Source organism: Bombina bombina, chromosome 1, assembly GCF_027579735.1.
Source record: "Bombina bombina isolate aBomBom1 chromosome 1, aBomBom1.pri, whole genome shotgun sequence".
In the NCBI taxonomy this organism is placed as follows: domain Eukaryota; kingdom Metazoa; phylum Chordata; class Amphibia; order Anura; family Bombinatoridae; genus Bombina; species Bombina bombina.
In genome coordinates, this window is record NC_069499.1 from 1,195,629,731 (window position 1) to 1,195,651,069 (window position 21,339).

General features: G+C 38.3%; 1 protein-coding gene across 3 annotated transcripts in view; it reads right to left on the reverse strand.

Moving 5' to 3' along the window:
- MPP2 (MAGUK p55 scaffold protein 2) overlaps positions 1-21,339 on the reverse strand; it is a 77,633-nt gene that overhangs the window by 47,253 nt on the left and 9,041 nt on the right. For 2 of the 3 annotated variants that reach the window (XM_053694463.1, XM_053694471.1), the window contains 4 exons: positions 14,036-14,185; positions 7,372-7,599; positions 6,568-6,699; positions 5,616-5,721 (listed from right to left, as the gene is read on the reverse strand). In XM_053694463.1, the coding sequence (XP_053550438.1) occupies positions 5,616-5,721; positions 6,568-6,699; positions 7,372-7,599; positions 14,036-14,185 (616 nt within the window). The remainder of the gene's footprint in view (positions 1-5,615; positions 5,722-6,567; positions 6,700-7,371; positions 7,600-14,035; positions 14,186-21,339) is intronic. The other variant, XM_053694482.1, reaches the window with a different exon arrangement.

Here is a 21,339-nt window from a genome sequence, read left to right on the forward strand (position 1 = left end):
TTCAGCCGCAGGATTATGGATCGCCAGCCCCCGCTTGGGTTGGATGAAGATTTTGGAGCCAGGACCGATCGGTGATACCCGGTGAGGTGAAGATAAGGTAGGAAGATCTTCAGGGGCTTAGTGTTAGGTTTATTTAAGGGGGTTTGGGTTAGATTAGGGGTATGTGGGTGGTGGGTTGTAATGTTGGGGGGGGGTATTGTATGTGTTTTTTTACAGGCAAAAGAGCTGAATTTCTTGGGGCATGCCCCGCAAAGGGCCCTGTTCAGGGCTGGTAAGGTAAAAGAGCTTTGAACTTTTTTAATTTAGAATAGGGTAGGGCATTTTTTTATTTTGGGGGTCTTTGTAATTTCATTAGGGGGCTTAGAGTAGGTGTAATTAGTTTAAAATTGTTGTAACATTTTTCTAATGTTTGTAAATATTTTTTTATTTTTTGTAACTTAATTCTTTTTTATTTTTTGTACTTTAGTTAGTTTATTTAATTGTAGTTATTTGTAGGTATTGTATTTAATTAATGTATTGATAGTGTAGTGTTAGGTTTAATTGTAGATAATTGTAGGTAGTTTATTTAATTTATTTATTGATAGTGTAGTGTTAGGTTTAATTGTAACTTAGGTTAGGATTTATTTTACAGGTAATTTTGTAATTATTTTAACTATTTTAGCTATTAAATAGTTCTTAACTATTTAATAGCTATTGTACCTGGTTAAAATAAATACAAAGTTACCTGTAAAATAAATATAAATCCTAAAATAGCTATAATATAATTATAATTTATATTGTAGCTATATTAGGGTTTATTTTACAGGTAAGTATTTAGCTTTAAATAGGAATAATTTATTTAATAAGAGTTAATTTATTTCGTTAGATTTAAATTATATTTAATTTAGGGGGGTGTTAGGGTTAGACTTAGCTTTAGGGGTTAATCCATTTATTACAGTAGCGGCGAGATTTGGTCGGCAGATTAGGGGTTAATAATTGAAGTTAGGTGTTGGCGATGTTAGGGAGGGCAGATTAGGGGTTAATACTATTTATTATAGGGTTATTGAGGCGGGAGTGAGGCGGATTAGGGTTTAATAACTTTATTATAGTAGCGGTGCGGTCCGCTCGGCAGATTAGGGGTTAATAAGTGTAGGCAGGTGGAGGCGACGTTGAGGGTGGCAGATTAGGTGTTAATAAATATAATATAGGGGTCGGCGGTGTTAGGGGCAGCAGATTAGGGGTACATAAGGATAACGTAGGTAGCGGCGCTTTGCGGTCGGCAGATTAGGGGTTAATTATTGTAGGTAGCTGGCGGCGACGTTGTGGGGGGCAGGTTAGGGGTTAATAAATATAATATAGGGGTCGGCGGTGTTAGGGGCAGCAGATTAGGGGTACATAAGTATAACGTAGGTGGCGGTCGGCAGATTAGGGGTTAAAAAAATTTAATAGAGTGGCGGCGATGTGGGGGGACCTCGGTTTAGGGGTTTTAGGGGTACATAGGTAGTTTATGTGTGTTAGTGTACTTTAGAGCATAGTAGTTAAGAGCTTTATAAACCGGCGTTAGCCCAGAAAGCTCTTAACTACTGACTTTTTTCTGCGGCTGGAGTTTTGTCATTAGATTTCTAACGCTCACTTCAGCCAAGACTCTAAATACCGGCGTTAGAAAGATCCCATTGAAAAGATAGGATACGCAATTGACGTAAGGGGATCTGCGGTATGGAAAAGTTGCGGCTGAAAAGTGAGCGTTAGACCCTTTAATGACTGACTCCAAATACCAGAGGGCGGTAAAAACCAGCGTTAGGAGCCTCTAACGCTGGTTTTCACGGCTACCGCCCAACTCTAAATCTAGGCCTAAGATAGCTACAATGTAATTATTAATTACATTGTAGCTATCTTAGGGTTTATTTTACAGGTAAGTATTTAGTTTTAAATAGGAATAATTTATTTAATTATAGTGTAGTGTTAGGTGTAATTGTAACTTAGGTTAGTTTTTATTTTACAGGTAAATTTGTCTTTATTTTAACTAGGTAGCTATTAAATAGTTAATAACTATTTAATAGCTATTGTGCCTAGTTAAAATAAATTGAAATTTCCCTGTAAAATAAAAATAAATCCTAAAATAGCTACAATATAATTATTAGTTATATTGTAGCTATATTAGGGTTTATTTTATAGGTAAGTATTTATTTTTAAATAGGATTAATTTAGTTAATAATAGTAATTTTTTTAAAAAAAAATAATTTTTAAATAATATTTAAGTTGGGGGGGTTAGGGTTAGACTTAGGTTTAGGGGTTAATTAGTTTAATATAGATGGCGGCGGTATAAGGGGGGCAGAATAGGGGTTAATACATTTATTATAGGTGGCGACGGTGTAGGGGGGACAGATTAGGGATTAATAAGTTTAATATAGGTGGCGGCGGGGTCCGGGAGCGGTGGTTTAGGGGTTAAAAAATTTATTTTTTTGCGGCGGGGTACGGGATCGGCAGGATAGGGGTTAATAAATGTATTATAGGTGGCGGCGGTATAGGTGGGGCAGGATAGGGGTTAATATATTTATTATACGTGGCGGTGGTATAGGGGGGCAGGATAGGGGTTAATAGGTATTATGTAGGTGGCGGCGGGGTCCGGGAGTGACGGTTTAGGGGTTAATCAGTTTATTAGAGTGGCGGTGGGCTCCAGGAGCAGCGGTTTAGGGGGTAATACATTTATTTAGTTGCGGCGGTGTAGGGGGGGCAGATTAGGGGTGTTTAAACTCGGGGTACATGTTAGGGTGTTAGGTGTAGACAGCTCCCATAGGAATCAAAGGAATGTCGGGCAGCAGCGAACATGAACTTTCGCTATGGTCAGACTCCCATTGATTCCTATGGGATCCGCCGCTTCCAGGGCGTCGGATTGAAAACCAGGTACGCTGGGTCGGAAAAGTGCCGAGCGTACCTGCTAGTCATTTGAAAACTAGCAAAAGTAGTCAGATTGTGCCGAACTTGCGTTCGGAACATCTGGAGTGACGTAAGAATCGATCTGTGTCGGACTGAGTCCGGTGGATCGTAGCTTACTTCACAAAATTCTACTTTTGCCGGGCAGCAGGGCTTGATAACTTAGTCGAATCAGCCTAGCCACAAATATGCTGCGAATTCCAGCGTATTTGAGGTTGACGGCTTGATAACTAGAGGCCATTGTTTCTCCAATTATTTGTCTGCTATCGGAGGTATTCATTTGCAACGTTTATATTGTTCAAGCTATATTTTGCACTGCTATCGACTTGGGTCCATTCCAGGCATATCACATTGTTGTTTAGATATTAACTTTGCTTGTTTTATTTTAACAATTTTTTTGCTATAGGGAGACGTCCCTCATATTAAGATTAAAAATCTTTTTATATATAATTGATCTGTTTTTTTAAATAAATATTTGGTATATAATCCCAGTTGTGATATCTTTGGCTTCTATTCGCCCTCCCTTTAATTAGTTTTCTAACAAATATTTGTAATTAACAATTTAAAAAGATATTTGGCCTTAGAAATACTCAACTTATCACAAAAAATAGGGACGTCTCCCTTAAGATATTGATCAAAGCTTCACCTGTATGAGTATGATTATATGCGCACAAAAAACAATTTAACTTTCTATCAACAACTCTCACCTAGATATTCATATCTAACATATTATATTTGAGCTTGTACATTAAAAACAGCGAAAAAAAAAACATTTAATATTTAATAAACCATTAAAATATCAATATAAAATAAAAATATAAAGGTAAAGTCTTGTTTCTGAACAAATTCAAACGCTAATATGCACCACTCACTTATCTGTATAGCGGTTAAATTCTTTAAAATGCCTTTTGTCCCAGGTTAATAATTCCTGTATACGTAGCAGTTCTATTTGTGGCTAGAAATAGTTTTGTATAAGTATGGTAGATCTTATTTATTCCTAGATTTTTCCGAGGGCCCCAAGGAACATAAGGAGTTAAGGCTTATTTGTTTGTTTAAACAATATAGATGGTATATATACCTGGTGTAGCGTGTCAGCGTTTTGAAGGTGTATAGAAAGCTGTTAATGGCTGTGTTATTGGAACAATCTTACCAGTCTTATCGTTCTCAGCTCCTTTGTACAGACCTTTTTAAATTTGGCTCCACACTGCTAACGAAAGATGGTACATCTGTAATGCTTGGATTCCACTGTCAGACTCTCCCGAGATAAGTCTTGATAAAGCCCATGAAGTGGTGAAACGCGTTGACTTGTAGAACCTTAAACTGAATAACTGAACAGCTGGGAAATCTACCCTAATTTTAGAGGGTGAGAGGATAAGAAAACTTGTCTTGCAACGGTCGTTGATACTTTGTTACTTTGTATCCAGCGTCTTCAAACTCTCAGCAGTCAGGTAACGTCACAGACGTCAGATCAACAGAAGCCGATTGAGCAACATTGTCTGTTACCTAACAGCTGAACACCAACACTCGGGAGAGTCTGATAGTTGAATCCAGGCATTACAGATTTACCATCTTTCGTTTGCAGTGTGGAGCCAAATTTAAAAAGGAGGTCTGTACAAAGGAGCTCAGAAGCATAAGACTGGTAAGATTGTTCTAATAACACAGCTGGTAACAGCTTTCTATACACCTCCAAAACGCTGACATGCTACACCAGGGATATATACCATCTATATTGTTTAAATAAACGAATAAGCCTTAACTCCTTATATTCGTTGGGGCCCTCAGAAAAATCTAGGAATAAATAAGAACTACCATACTTATACAAAACTATTTCTAGCCACAAATAGAAGTGCTACGTATACAGGAATTATTAACCTGGGACAAAAGGCATTTTGAAGAATTTAACCGTTAAGCAGATAAGTGTGTGGTGCATATTAGAGTTTGAATTTGTTCAGAAACAAAACTTTACCTTTATATTTTTATTTTATATTTATATTTTTATGGTTTATTAAATATTAAATGTTTTTTTCGCTGTTTTTAATGTACAAGCTCAAATATAATATGTTAGATATGAATATCCAGGTGAGAGTTGTAGATAGAAAGTTAAATTGGATTTTGTGCGCATATAATCATACTCATACAGGTGAAGCTTTTCCTCAATATCTTAAGGGAGACTTCCCTATTTTTTTGTGATAAGTTGAGTATTTCTAAGGCAATACATCTTTTTAAATTGTTAATTACAAATATTTGTATCATATATGCTCCTCTAGAAGTAACACTTTGGAGTCAATAAACTGTTTTTTATATACATATGGTATCATCCTACTGGTATCTTTGCTTCTTTTAGCGCTTTATCCCTACCCCCATTTTTTATTGTACAATTAAAAGGAGATCACATTTTAAGTAGTAATGCTGGGGGAGTTTCAGCCTTTATGTTTACTTGACTGGTTAGGGTTAGTAGATATGAAGTGATCATGTGAGTAATAATTAAGGTTAGCATTGCTGGGGGATCATGGTTATCAAGTGTTAGGGTTAATATTGATGGAGGAATCAAGTAGCAGTTAGTATTAACATTGCTGGGGTAAACAGTCCGTGATATTCTATATTATAACAACCAATCAGTCTGGTTTCTGGCATCTTAATACCATCCAGTTAAACACACAATTACATGTAACACAAACAATGTATAAAACAAGCACACTGACTTGAGTGTGGTGCCAATTCACCATCTCGTTTCACAAATGCCTTCCTCTTCTCCTCCAGTAACTGACTGGGAATCAGTCCAGCTGTTCCCCCCTTCACAAGACAGGCCTGGAATGCAAGAACTGTGTAAGCAGTCACAATAAAATGGGATGCAGCAAAGCTATGGTAAAGCAGCCAGGTCAGTTATTCAAATGGAAGACATCACACTAGATAGATAGACTGTTTATTAGTGTTAATGAAAATGTATATTCAAGTGTACGGTCTAAAGTATTCAAGTTAATAAATGTAGTCTAGAAATGCGTTACTCTTTTTAAGAACATATTTAATACTGTCAAGTGCTGGTGTATTTTATTTAGGGTTTGTGCTTCCCTAAAACCAGAACCAGAGGCCATGGAAACATGGAGGGGTCATCCCCCCCCCCACACACACACACACTGGACAACAAAATTAATAAATATAATATGTGTATAGTGCGGTAGATGAAAGGCGTCATGCCATAAAGTTATTTCTCAAAACCTACTACCCTAGGCACAGGCATAATTGGCATGGGACAAAATTTGTCCCTTTTGTGAAAATATATATGAAGATAAAGTTTCAGAAATACTTCTGTATAGAGACATTTAAAACATACTGATAAAATTAAACAGTTTTGGGCTTCTGAATATGGTGTTTCTCAGACATAAACTACTGGTAGTTTGTGTGCAGCCATTATTTGTCATATATGCCATTTTTTAACTGAACTTATATAATCTGATTGTTCGAGCCTTATAGTACTTCTGGTTTCAATTACCCTGTTTTCCATTTACTGGACTGAGTCTATGCAATCAGTCTGCAGTACCTTCCACTGCTTGCCACATCCACTACTACAGATATAGTTCGTTTTGTATTCTATGATGACTTTAACCAGTGAGTCCAATACAATAAAGTACATTATTAAAAAGTAATGTCACCTACCTGCCACCAATTTGGGTCCTCTTGATTGACAATCTGCAAGAGGTCTCCAGCTTTGAAGGCCAGACCGGCCTCCTTGCAGGGGATAAGACTATCATTTGAGGGGTCGTAGCTGAAGTGACACTTCACAAAGACCTTCATTAAAGAAAATTAGTTTATAACATTGGCCTACATTACATATGCAGTGTCGCCCGCAAAATCCTCCGCCACCAGATTTTACGCGATTTTGGTATTACATATACGGCGTAGCATACAAGTTACACGCGTATATTTTACCCTTCGGACTTATTTTTTTAAGCCATAGACTAACATAGAACAGCCACGCAATTTGGTATCCAATATCCAGCGTAAGGACTAACGTTACTATTAAATGTAAATAAAACTAACACTACTTAAAAAATAGAAATAAACTAAGTATAAATAGGGGTTTTACGTGTCAGGCTTATTTTTGGGAGGTGTGTTAGACTTTTACGGTAGATTTGTTATTTTCTTTACTTTTCTTAGGCGCCGGCAGTTTCTATAGTGCCGTAAGTCACTGGCGACTCCAAAAATCTGTATTTACGCTCATTTCTGGACATCGCTAGTTTATCAGACTTACGGCACTTAGGAAATGCCGGCACCTTATATGTAATACCCCGATGTGCGAGGTGAAATTACGGGCGGCACGGGTTCCCACGCTATATTTGATTGAGCCCATTATCTGACCCATTGAATCTTCTGATCTACTGGCAGAAATATAACTTTCCTGCAGCCATGTCTTTGTCAGGCTAAAAGAATGTCCCTCTCTCCAGTTATCTATCTGAGTACCTGTCGCAGAGGATGTTGTTCCTGGTAGCTTGGCAGTATTTTTAATACCACACTACCACTGGCTTCACGTAGCATCTCTTGCAAAGCTTGGGGATCACTCCCCACCTCCTTCCCATTTACTTCTCGGATCACATCTCCTACATGTAGAAGTCCTTGTTGGTCAATAACACCGCCATGCAGGATCCGGGCGATCACCAGCTCTCCGCCTTCCACACGGAATGTTACACCCTATTAGTAGAGGAGAAACTATAGTGGATATCAGACATAGATTAAGTACAGTATATGAAGGAATGTTATTGAATAATATTGCTTCACATTAAAGGCATACATACTTCTGCTCTACTGCTACCCACATGACCTTGCACATAATTATTGAAATGCAGTATATCATGTCATAAGCTAAGGCTCAGTATAGAGCCTGTGAGCTCACTTACCTACTTTTTTGAATAACTTTTTTTTATTTTTTGGGGGGCTATATAATATACTGGGGGTACTTGCAAGTGTCCACTTATGTGGCAAAAATCTGGTAACATTTTACATTATTATAGATACATTTTACAATTTATCAGTAAAATCCAGGAGTCCAGGTTTTTTTCTTAAAAGGACATGAAACCCCAAATATTTATTTTATGATTCAGATAGAGCATACAATTTTAAACAACTTTCTAATTGACTTATTTTATCAATTTTGTTTTGTTCACTTGATATCCTTTGTTGGAGCAGGAATGCACTACTGGGAGCTAGCTGAACACATCAAGTAAGCTAATGACATCAGGCATATATGTGAAGCCATCAATCAGCAGCTAGCTCTTAGAAGTGCTTTGTTGCCCTTAAACAAACAAAGGATAGCAAGAGAATTAAGCAAACTAGATAATAGAAGTTAAATGGAAAGTTGTTTAAAATTGCATTCTATGTGAATCATGAAATAAAAATTTGTCTTTCATAGCCCTTTAAATACTGAACTTACCTAGCTACCAGCTGTTTTCAGAGGAAGCTATGCACACCCAATGATCATAGATGTTAGTAGCCATAAATTCACATGGAAGTGTCTTTTTTACATGCTCACAATACAAACTGCTAGATTACGAGTTGTGCGTCAAGCTTAATAAACAGTGTTGGCCGGTCCGAACGCTGCTTTTTAACGCCCCCTGTTATTACGAGTCTTGAAGGTACAAGCTCACCGCTCACTTTTTTGGCCAGACTTGGAAATACAGCAAATCCACTTACGTAAATTGCGTATCCTCTTTTTTCAATGGGACTTGAATAGCGCCGGTATTACGAGTCTGCCAAAAAGTTAGCGGTAGACCCTCTCCTGTCAAGACTGGTACCGCATTTTAAAGTCAGTAGTTAAGAGTTTTACACTACAACGCCGTAGCATAAAACTCTTAACTAAAGTGCTAAAAAGTACACTAACACCCATAAACTACCTATTAACCCCTAAACCAAGCCCCCCCCACATCGCAAACACTAAAATAACATTTTTAACCCCTAATCTGCCGAACCGGACATCGCCACCACTATAATAAATATATTAACCCCTAAACCACTCACTCCCGCAACGCAAACACTAGTTAAATATTATTAACCCCTAATCTGCCATCCCTAACATCGCGACACCTACCTACATTTATTAACCCCTAATCTGCCGCCCCCAACGTCGCCGCCACTATATTAAAGTTAATAACCTCTAAATCTAAGTCTAACTCTAACCCTAACACCCCCTAACTTAAATATAATTTAAATAAATCTAAATAAAAATAACTATCATTAACTAAATTATTCCTATTTAAAAATAAATACTTACCTATAAAATAAACCCTACGCTAGCTACAATATAACTAATAGTTACATTGTAGCTAGCTTAGGGTTTATTTTTATTTTACAGGCAAGTTTGTATTTATTTTAACTAGATAGAATAGGTATTAAATAGTTATTAACTATTTAATAACTACCTAGTTAAAATAAAGACAAATTAACCTGTAAAATAAAACCTAACCTAAATTACACTAACACCTAACACTACACTATAATTAAATTAATTCCCTAAATTAAATACAATTAAATACAATTAAATAAAATTAGCTAAAGTACAAAAACAAACAAACACTAAATTACAGAAAATAATAAACAAATTACAAGATTTTTACAAGATTTTTAAACTAATTACACCTAATCTTCATCCAGACGGCATCTTCTATCTTCATCCATCCGGCGCGGAGCGGGTCCATCTTCAAGACATCCGGCGCAGAGCATCCTCTTCCAATGAAGTCTTCTTACTAAATGACGGTTCCTTTAAGTGACGTCATCCAAGATGGCGTCCCTTCAATTCCGATTGGCTGATAGAATTCTATCAGCCAATCGGAATTAAGGTAGAAAAAATCCTATTGGCTGATGCAATCAGCCACTAGGATTGAGCTGGTATTCTATTTGCTGATTGGAACAGCCAATAGAATGCCAGCTCAATCCTATTGGCTGATTGGCTCAGCCAATAGGATTGAACTTCAATCCTATTGGCTGATTGCATCAGCCAATAGGATTTTTTCTACCTTAATTCCGATTGGCTGATAGAATTCTATCAGCCAATCAGAATCTAAGGGACGTCATCTTAGATGACGTCACTTAAAGGTACCTTCATTCGTCGTTAATCCGTCGGATGAAGAGGATGCTCCGCGTCGGATGTCTTGAAGATGGACCTGCTCTGCGCCGGATGGATGAAGATGAAGACTTCTGCCCGTCTGGAGGACCACTTCGCCCGGCTTGGATGAAGACTTATCCCGGCTTCGTTGAGGACTTCGGCCCGGTTGGATGAAGACTTCTCCCGGTAAGGTGATCTTAAAGGGGTTAGTGTTAGTTTTTTTTAAGGGGGCATTGGGTGGGTTTTAGAGTAGGGTTGGTAGTGTGGGTGGTGGGTTTTAATGTTGGGGGGGATTTGTAATTTTCTTTTACAGGTAAAAGAGCTGATTACTTTGGGGCAATGCCCTGCAAAAGGCCCTTTTAAGGGCTATTTGTAATTTAGTGTAGGGTAGTGCTTTTTTATTTTGGGGGGGCTTTTTATTTTGTTAGAGGGATTAGATTAGGTGTAATTAGTTTAAAAAAATTGTAATTTATTTATTATTTTCTGTAATTTAGTGGGGTTTTTTTTGTACTTTAGAAAATTTTATTTAATTGTATTTAATTGTATTTTATTTAGGGAATTAATTTAATTATAGTGTAGTGTTAGGTGTAATTGTAACTTAGCTTAGGTTTTATTTTACAGGTACTTTTGTATTTATTTTATCTAGGTAGTTATTAAATAGTTAATAACTATTTACTAACTATTCTACCGAGTTAAAATAAATACAAACTGGCCTGTAAAATAAAAATAAACCCTAAGCTAGATACAATGTAACTATTAGTTATATTGTAGCTATCTTAGGGTTTATTTTATAGGTAAGTATTTAGTTTTAAATATGAATTATTTAGTTAATTATAGTAATTTTATTTAGATTTATTTAAATTATATTTAAGTTAGGGGGTGTTAGGGTTAGACTTAGGTTTAGGGGTTAATAAATTTAGAATAGTGGCGGCGACGTTGGGAGCAGCAGATTAGGGGTTAATAAATGTAGGTAGGTGTCGGCGATGTTAGGGAAGGCAGATTAGGGGTTAATAATCTTTAACTAATGTTTGCGATGCGAGAGTGCAGCGGTTTAGGGGTTAATATGTTTATTATAGTGGCGGCGACGTTGGGGGCAGCAGATTAGGGGTTAAGAAGTGTAGGTAGATTGCGGCGACATTGGGGAAGGCAGATTAGGGGTTAATAAATATAATGTAGGTGTTGGCGATGTTGGGGGAAGCAGATTTGGGGTTCATAAGTATAATGTAGGTGGTGGCGATGTCCGGAGCGGCAGATTAGGGGTTAATAATATAATGTAGGTTGCAGCGATGTCGGGGGCGGCAGATTAGGGGTTAATAAGTGTAAGATTAGGGGTGTTTAGACTCAGGGTTAATGTTAGGGTGTTAGGTGTAGAAATACATTTTATTTCCCTATAGGAATCAATGGGGCTGCGTTAAGGAGCTTTACACTGCTTTTTTGCAGGTAGACTTTTTTTCAGCCGGCTCTCCCTGTTGATTCCTATGGGGAAATCGTGCACGAGCACGTTACACCAGCTCACCGCTAACGTAAGCAGCGCTGGTATTGGAGTGCGGTAATGAGCAAAATTTTGCTCAACGTTTACTTCTTGTCTGGTTTGTAAAAACCTGTAATGCCAGCACTGTCTCGCCTAGTTCTGCATTAGCTGTCAAAACCAGCGTTAGGGGCTCCTAACGCTGGTTTTGGGCTACCGCTGGTATTTAGAGTCTTGTAGGTAAAGGTCTAACGCTCACTTTGCAGCCACGACTTTTCCATACCGCAGATCCCCCTACACCATTTGCGTATCCTATCTTTTCAATGGAATCTTTCTAACGCCGGTATTTAGAGTCTTGGCTGAAGTGAGCATTAGAAATCTAACGACAAAACTTCAGCCGCAGAGAAAAGCCAGGAGTTAAGAGCTTTCTGGGCTAACGCCGGTTCATAAAGCTCTAAACTACTGTGCTCTAAAGTACACTAACACCCATAAACTACCTATGTACCCCTAAACCGAGGCCCCCCTACATCGCCGCCACTCTAATAAAAAAGTTTAACGCCTAATCTGCCTACCGCACACCGCCGCCACCTACTTTATCCCTATGTACCCCTAATCTGCTGCCCCTAACACCGCCGACCCCTATATTTATTAACCCCTAATCTGCCGCCCCCAACGTCGCCGCCACCTACCTACAATTATTAACCCCTAATCTGCCGACCGGACCTCACCGCTACTATAATAAAGTTATTAACCCCTAATCCGCCTCACTCCCGCCTCAAAAACCCTATAATAAATAGTATTAACCCCTAATCTGCCCTCCCTAACATCACCGACACCTAACCAAGTATTAACCCTAATCTGCTTAAAATTGTTGTAATATTTTTATAATGTTTGTAAATTATTTTTTTATTTTTTGTACTTTAGTTAGTTTATTTAATTGTATTTATTTGTAGGTATTTGTATGTAATTAATTTATTGATAGTGTAGTGTTAGGTTTAATTGTAGATAATTGTAGGTAGTTTACTAAATGTATTTATTGATAGTGTAGTGTTAGGTTTAATTGTAACTTAGGTAAGGATTTATTTTACAGGTAATTTTGTAATTATTTTAACTAGGTAGCTATTAAATAGTTATTAACTATTTAATAGCTATTTTACCTGGTTAAAATAAATACAAAGTTGCCTGTAAAATAAATATTAATCCTAAAATAGCTACAATATAATTATTATTTATATTGTAGCTATATTAGGGTTTATTTTACAGGTAAGTATTTAGCTTTAAATAGGAATAATTTATTTAATAAGATTTAATTTATTTAGTTAGATTAAAATTATATTTAATTTAGGGGGGTGTTAGGGTTAGGTTTAGACTTAGCTTTAGGGGTTAATACATTTATTAGAGTAGCGGCGAGGTCCGGTCGGCAGATTAGGGGTTAATACTTGAAGTTAGGTGTCGGTGATGTTAGGGAGGGCAGATTAGGGGTTAATACTATTTATTATAGGGTTTTTGAGGCGGGAGTGAGGCGGATTAGGAGTTAATAACTTTATTATAGTAGCGGTGAGGTCCGGTCGGCAGATTAGGGGTTAATAATTGTAGGTAGGTGGTGGCAACGTTGGGGGCGGCATATTAGGGGTTAATAAATATAGGGGTCGGCGGTGTTAGGGGCAGCAGATTAGGGGTACATAGGGATAACGTAGGTTGCGGCGGTGTACGGAGTGGCAGATTAGGGGTTAATAATAATATGCAGGGGTCAGCGATAGCAGGGTCGGCAGATTAGGGGTTAATAAGTGTAAGGCTAGGGGTGTTTAGACTCGGGGTACATGTTAGGGTGTTAGGTGCAGACTTAGGAAGTGTTTCCCTATAGGAAACAATGGGGCTGCGTTAGGAGCTGAACGCTGCTTTTTTGCAGGTGTTAGGTTTTTTTCAGCTCAAATGGCCCCATTGTTTCCTATGGGGAAATCGTGCACGAGCACGTTTTTGAAGCTGGCCGCGTCCGTAAGCACCGCTGGTATTTAGAGTTGTAGTGGCGGTAAATTATGCTATACGCTCCCTTTTTGGAGCCTAACGCAGCCCTTCTGTGAACTCTAAATACCAGCAGTATTTATAAGGTGCGGGGAAAAAAAGCACGCGTAGCTAACGCACCCCTTTGGCCACAGAACTCTAAATCTAGGCGTCTGTAAGTAAGTGGTGAGCATAAACTGCTTGTTAGCACCGCATAGCCTCTAACGCAAAACTCGTAATCTAGGTGAAAGAAAGTTAAATGGATGAATGGGGGTTTTATATAAAGTTAAGAATACGTAATAGAAATTGATGACCTTCCACCAGTATATATATATATAAAATACGGGTAAGTTGACTTAAAAACTGGTTTGCAGAAAATAGTAATACAACCCTTTATCTATTTTAATATGGTTCTAAAAAATTGTTTACAATGGGCACTCAAAATACTTTTCTTTTTTTTTAAACCAGTTTTTAAAACGTTTTCACGCCTGCACAAGGGAGTTCACACAAGCTAGATGAAGATCACTGCCCTAATATGTCATGATATGATCCAAACTTACCAAGTGCTCTCCTGCACTCTTCCTTACTCCCACCATACGGACAGCATCAGGTGGCACAGGTTGGTTACTCAGTGTGGGGTCTAACAAGGGGCTGGGAGGTGGCGTCTCATAATTCTTGGATGCCACGGAATCATGTGTCTGCAAGAGAGACTGTGGTGGCAGGAGAGACACATATGTCAATAGAAATCAGAAAATAAGGAGGAAAGTCATAGGGGGATAAGTTACTAGACAAAATGAACTGGACAGCGATAGAGAACTGGAGAGAGAAAGGTAGTGATAAAGTGTGAGGATAAAAATGAAAGAAATATGTATAGTAAAGTACAGTACCGTACAGACATAGATGTTAGAGATCAGAACAGGGAGAGTATAAGGAGTGTAGAGGTAGAACATAATGCTGAACGGAAATGGAAAACAAGAGGTTCAAGTGAGAAATGAAGAGTGAGAATAGATAGTGAGTGCACTGAATGCCAGGAAAAGAATGGGTGTAGGTACTGAAATGACTAGATGTTTATCTGGATAAAGACTTGTATGAAGGGACAGTTAAACATTACAGTGTCCTCCACAGGAAAGTTTCCCAGCAGGGAAAATGCTATAATACTGCAAAGAATTATAATGCCCACGTAGGGCATTATAATTCTTTGCAGTATTATAGCATTTTCTCATATGTTTAAATGTTATGCTATTCAAAGCACACATTAATTGCATAATTTAACATAAGATACAATGATAATTTGTGGAACCAACATTGATTTAAAAATGTAATATTAGATAAGTTTAGCTTAATAGTCGCTTACATTTTAGCTGGGTGGTCTGTAAAATGAGCTGGATGGTGTAGGTCCATATTACAAATGGTGCACTAATGATTGTATGGGATACAATATCAATATCACTGGATGCACACATAGGGCACAATTGATATTATAAGTCCATGATAAAACAGATTAACCAGAGAAGCTTCAGTGCTGCCGACATCCCTTTATCGTGCCCTAGAGATTGCGACTGGACTAAATATTGCTGATACACAAAGTTGAAACTTATTGTTTGCACTCGAGTGAAAGCCCAAAAAAGTTAAACATAACACATGTAAAACATATTAAAATAAAGTTTTACACTAATATATAAACATTTTTAATAAAAAAATATATTTAAAATTGAAAATATATTTTTTATTTTTTTTAAAAAAAAGATCAAAAGGGACTATGGCCCCTATTTAAAAAAGTTTGGCGGACCTGATCCGACAGTGCGGATCAGGTCCGCCAGACCTCGCTGATTCAGCATTGCACCAGCAGCTCACAAGAGCTGCTGGTGCAACGCCGCCCCCTGCAGACTCGCGGCAAATCGGCCGCCAGCAGGCGGACAGGGTTATGGAGCAGTGGTCTTTGTGACCGCTGCTTCATAACTGCTGTTTCTGGCAAGCCTGCAGGCTCGCCAGAAACACGGGGCATCAAGCTCCATTCGGAGCTTGATAGATAGGCCCCATTGTATCTGATAAGATATTTGACTGGAAAGGGCTCAGAAGTGTATATATATATATATATATATATATATATATATATATATATATATATACACAAAATTTCCAAATGAACTCTGCACTCACTCCACTTCACAACCGCCCAGGGTGCATCCAATGCCACAGCGTGCCTTTACAAATATCCAAAAACGAGAGCACTCACCAGGACTTAACACATTAAAGCAATCACAGCTATACCAATTCACAGTTCTATAGTTATAAATTGCTAGGTAACTTTTGAAATAGGTATTAGCATGCATAGTTAGGATGTTAAGTGCATTAACCATAAAGTAACAATTAAATAACTGTATATTGTAACCATTTGTATTCACATTTTTGTTTTTAGTGTACACCGCGGCCGGTTGCCATGCCGACGCTCTGGACATGCGCAGTTTTGCTCACAGGACGCCGGGTGACTTCCGGTATCGCGGTGATAGTCGGTGGAGGGTTTAAAAGAACTGAGGTATGTACACAAATGTAAAGTCTGAGGACGAGGTTAGAATCCTCGAAAACGTCACTTTGTTAAAATAAAGCTGTGATTGCTTTAATGTGTTAAGTCCTGGTGAGTGCTCTCGTTTTTGGATATTTATATATATATATATATATATATATATATATATATATATATACACACACAGAGAAGCACACTCACAGGCATGAACAACTGGCTCAATACTATTGTTAGCCTGTTCTATGTCGAGTTACCACCTGGGTGCTGCTTCTTTTAGCCCAGTAATGCTTTTCACAGAGAAGAACTCTCCTGTAGTATATCAGTCTGATCCCGCCTATTACGGACAGTCCAGCACCAAAATACCAGGCAATTCCTCTCTGAACAAGGAACACAGCAACCCCAGACGATCGTATCGGCCTTCATTGGGCCTTGTCAGTGAGGTGTAGCAGTTATTCCTCTAAGCACACTGAGCAAGGAGTCCACGTCTGGTTTCCCATTTTTCCTATAGGGAGACTAAATACACACAGAGAGAAGCACACTCACAGGAACGAACAACTGGCTCATTACTATTGTTAGCCTGTTCTATGGCGATTTGGAACCTGGGTGCAACTTTTTTTAGCCCAGTAATGCTTTTCACAGAGAAGAACTTTCCTGTAGTATATCAGTCTGATCCTGCCTATTACGGTCAGTTCTGTGCTGAAATACCAGGCAATTCCTCTCTGAACAAGGAACACAGCAACCCAAGATGATCGTTTCGGCCTTCATTGGGCCTCGTCAGTGAGGTGTAGCAGTATTCCTCTAAGTACACTGAGCAAGGAGTTCATGTCTGCACCCAGGTGGTAAATCACCATAGAACAGGCTAACAATGGTATTGAGCCGGTTGTTCGTTCCTGTGAGTGTGCTCTTCTCGGTGTGTATTTAGTCTCCCTATGGGAAAAAAGGGGAAACCAGACGTGGACTCCTTGCTCAGTGTGCTTAGAGGAATATGGCTACACCTCACTGACGAGGCACAATGAAGGCCGAAACGATCGTCTGGGGTTGCTGTGTTCCTTGTTCAGAGAGGAATTGCCTGGTATTTTGGCGCTGGACTGTCCGTAATAGGTGGGATCAGACTGATATACTACAGGAAAGTTCTACTCTGTGAAAAGCATTACTGGGCTAAAAAGCTGCACCCAGGTGGTAAATCACTGTAGAACAGACTAACAATGATATTGAGCCCGTTGTTCGTTCCTGTGAGTGTGCTTCTCTCTGTGTGTAAGTATATATATATATATATATATATATATAATATTTGTATGTATGTATTTATACATGTGTTTATACAGTATGTGTGTACAGATAAATATAGACATATATATTTAAAATGAAAAAGAACATTTTCTTCTAAGTAAAGAGCATAGGAAATTGATGAATCCTAATGCACCTACGGCATTAGTGCAGTTGGTCTATAAAATGAAAAGGCTTTCTTTATATGCCTCAACAGAAGTCTATGGGGCAAGGGAGTTAGCACGGTCGCAATATCCGAACTTTAGAAGTATTATATGTGCTTGAGTGTCTCACTCTTGCACTAACCTTTTTATTTAAACTGCTAACACCAGCGCTAACATGGGAGGCTAACAATGATATTGAGCCCGTTGTTCGTTCCTGTGAGTGTGCTTCTCTCTGTGTGTAAGTATATATATATATATATATATATATATATATATATATATATATATATATATATATATATATATATATATATATATATATAATATTTGTATGTATGTATTTATACATGTGTTTATACAGTATGTGTGTACAGATAAATATAGACATATATATTTAAAATGAAAAAGAACATTTTCTTCTAAGTAAAGAGCATAGGAAATTGATGAATCCTAATGCACCTACGGCATTAGTGCAGTTGGTCTATAAAATGAAAAGGCTTTCTTTATATGCCTCAACAGAAGTCTATGGGGCAAGGGAGTTAGCACGGTCGCAATATCCGAACTTTAGAAGTATTATATGTGCTTGAGTGTCTCACTCTTGCACTAACCTTTTTATTTAAACTGCTAACACCAGCGCTAACATGGGAGTGCTACTGATTTATCTTGAGCACAGTTAGCACTGAAGAGCAATAAAAATGTAACGCTCGACTTGTAATCTGTGCCTCTAATCTGGGGAGAACACTACATTATGAGGGCCGATCCGATAAAAATCGTCGCCCGCAAAAGCCGGCGACGCCAATATTTACGCTGGTTTGGTATCACAAATAAGGCGTAACCTAGAAGTTACGCGTATATTTCTGCCGTCGCCCGTAGTTTTTTGGGCTATAGGCAGGTATACCAAACCAGCGCAGTTTGGTATCCAATATGCAGCGTAAGGACTTACGTGGCGAAAATGGAGAAAACTTACTCCATTTTCACCTCGCCACAAAAAGCAGCCGTAAGAAGCCTTACGCTGACTATTGGAGCCCCGTAACTCCCTAAACTGGCTGCTAAAATAAACCTAACACCTAACGCATGCGCAATGTCTATCTCCCTGTCAACCGCGATCTTCTAAAATAAACCTAACACCTAACGCATGCGCAATGTCTATCTACCTGTCAACCGCGATCCCCCCCCGAAATCCCTAATAAAGTTATTAACCCCTAAACCGCCGCTCCCGGACCCCGCCGCCATCTACATAAACTAACTCCCTACTGTGAGCCCCTAAAACCGCCGCCATCTACCTTATCTATCCCCTAATTAGAACCCCTTACACCGCTGTCATCTACCTTATCTATCCCCTAATCTGACCCCTTACACCGCCGCCACCTATATAAAAATTATTAACCCCTAATCTAATCCCCCTATACCGCCGCCAGCTATATTAATATTATTAACCCCTAATGTAAGCCCCTTACACCGCCGCCATCTCTATTAAAATGATTAACCCCTAATTTAATCTACCTACCCCGCCGCCAGCTATATTATCTATATTAACCCTAAGTATATTATAGTTAATATAGGTATTACATTATATATTAACTATATTAACCCTAATTATATTAGGGTTAATATAGTTAATATAGTTACTATAGTATTTATATTAACTATATTAACTCTATCTAACCCTAACACCCCTAACTAAATTTATATTAAATTAATCTAATTCATTTATAAACTAAAATATTCCTATTTAAATCTAAATACTTACCTATAAAATAAACCCTAAGATAGCTACAATATAATTAATAATTACATTGTAGCTATGTTAGGGTTAATATTTATTTTACAGGTAAATTGTTAATTATTTTAACTAGGTATAATAGCTATTAAATAGTTATTAACTATTTAATATCTACCTAGTTAAAATAATTACCCAATTACCTGTAAAATAAATCCTAACCTAAGTTACAAATACACCTACACTATCAATAAATTAAATAAACTACAAACATCTATCTAAAAATACAATTAAATTAACTAAACTAAATTACAAAAAAAAAAAAACACTAAATTACAAAAAATAAAAAAAAGATTACAAGATTTTTAAGCTAATTACACCTATTCTAACCCCCCTAATAAAATAATAAACCCCCAAAATAAAAAAAATTCCCTGCCCTATTCTAAATTAAAAAAAGTTCAAAGCTCTTTACCTTACCAGACCTTAAAAGGGCCTTTTGTGGGGCATGCCCCAAAGAATTCAGCTCTTTTGCATTTAAAAACATATACAATACCCCTCCCCATTACAACCCACCACCCACATACCCCTATTCTAAAACCACCCAAACCCCCCTTAAAAAAGCCTAACACTACCCCCCTGAAGATCTCCCTACCTTGTCTTCACCACACCGGGCCGGACTCCTGATCCGATCCGGGTGATGTCTTGCTCCAAGCGGCAAAGAAGAATTCTTCCTCCGGCGATGTCTTCCTCCAAGCGGCAAAGAAGAATTCTTCCTCTGGCGACGTCTTCCTCCAAGCGGCAGCAAAGTCTTCATTCTTCCGGCAGCATCTTCAATCTTCTTTCTTCGCTCCGCCGCCGCGGAGCATCCATCCCGGCCGACGACTGAACGACGAATGAGGTACCTTTAAATGAGGTCATCCAAGATGGCGTCCGCCGAATTCCGATTGGCTGATAGGATTCTATCAGCCAATCGGAATTAAGTTAGAAAAATCTGATTGGCTGATTGAATCAGCCAATCATATTCAAGTTCAATCCGATTGGCTGATCCAATCAGCCAATCAGATTGAGCTCGCATTCTATTGGCTGTTCCGATCAGCCAATAGAATGCGAGCTCAATCTGATCGGATATACTGTTCCGATCAGCCAATAGAATGCGAGCTCAATCTGATTGGCTGATTGGATCAGCCAATCGGATTGAACTTGAATCTGATTGGCTGATTCAATCAGCCAATCAGATTTTTCGAACTTAATTCCGATTGGCTGATAGAATCCTGTCAGCCAATCGGAATTCGGCGGACGCCATCTTGGATGACGTCATTTAAAGGTACCTCATTCGTCGTTCAGTCGTCGGCCGGGATGGATGCTCCGCGGCGGAGGAGCGAAGAAAGAAGATTGAAGATGCCGCCGGAAGAATGAAGACTTTGCTGCCGCTTGGAGGAAGACGTCGCCGGAGGAAGAATTCTTCTTTGCCGCTTGGAGGAAGACATCGCCGGAGGAAGAATTCTTCTTTGCCGCTTGGAGCAAGACATCGCCGGAGGAAGAATTCTTCTTTGCCGCTTGGAGCAAGACATCGCCGGAGGAAGAATTCTTCTTTGCCGCTTGGAGCAAGACATCGCCCGGATCGGATCAGGAGTTCGGCCCGGTGTGGTGAAGACAAGGTAGGGAGATCTTCAGGGGGGTAGTGTTAGGCTTTTTTAAGGGGGGTTTGGGTGGTTTTAGAATAGGGGTATGTGGGTGGTGGGTTGTAATGGGGGGGGGTGTTGTATATGTTTTTAAATGCAAAAGAGCTGAATTCTTTGGGGCATGCCCCACAAAAGGCCCTTTTAAGGGCTGGTAAGGTAAAGAGCTTTGAACTTTTTTTAATTTAGAATAGGGCAGGGAATTTTTTTTATTTTGGGGGTTTATTATTTTATTAGGGGGCTTAGAATAGGTGTAATTAGCTTAAAAATCTTGTAATCTTTTTTTTATTTTTTGTAATTTAGTGTTTTGTTTTTTTTGTAATTTAGTTTAGTTAATTTAATTGTATTTTTAGATAGATGTTTGTAGTTTATTTAATTTATTGATAGTGTAGGTGTATTTGTAACTTAGGTTAGGATTTATTTTACAAGTAATTGGGTAATTATTTTAACTAGGTAGCTATTAAATAGTTAATAACTATTTAATAGCTATTATACCTAGTTAAAATAATTA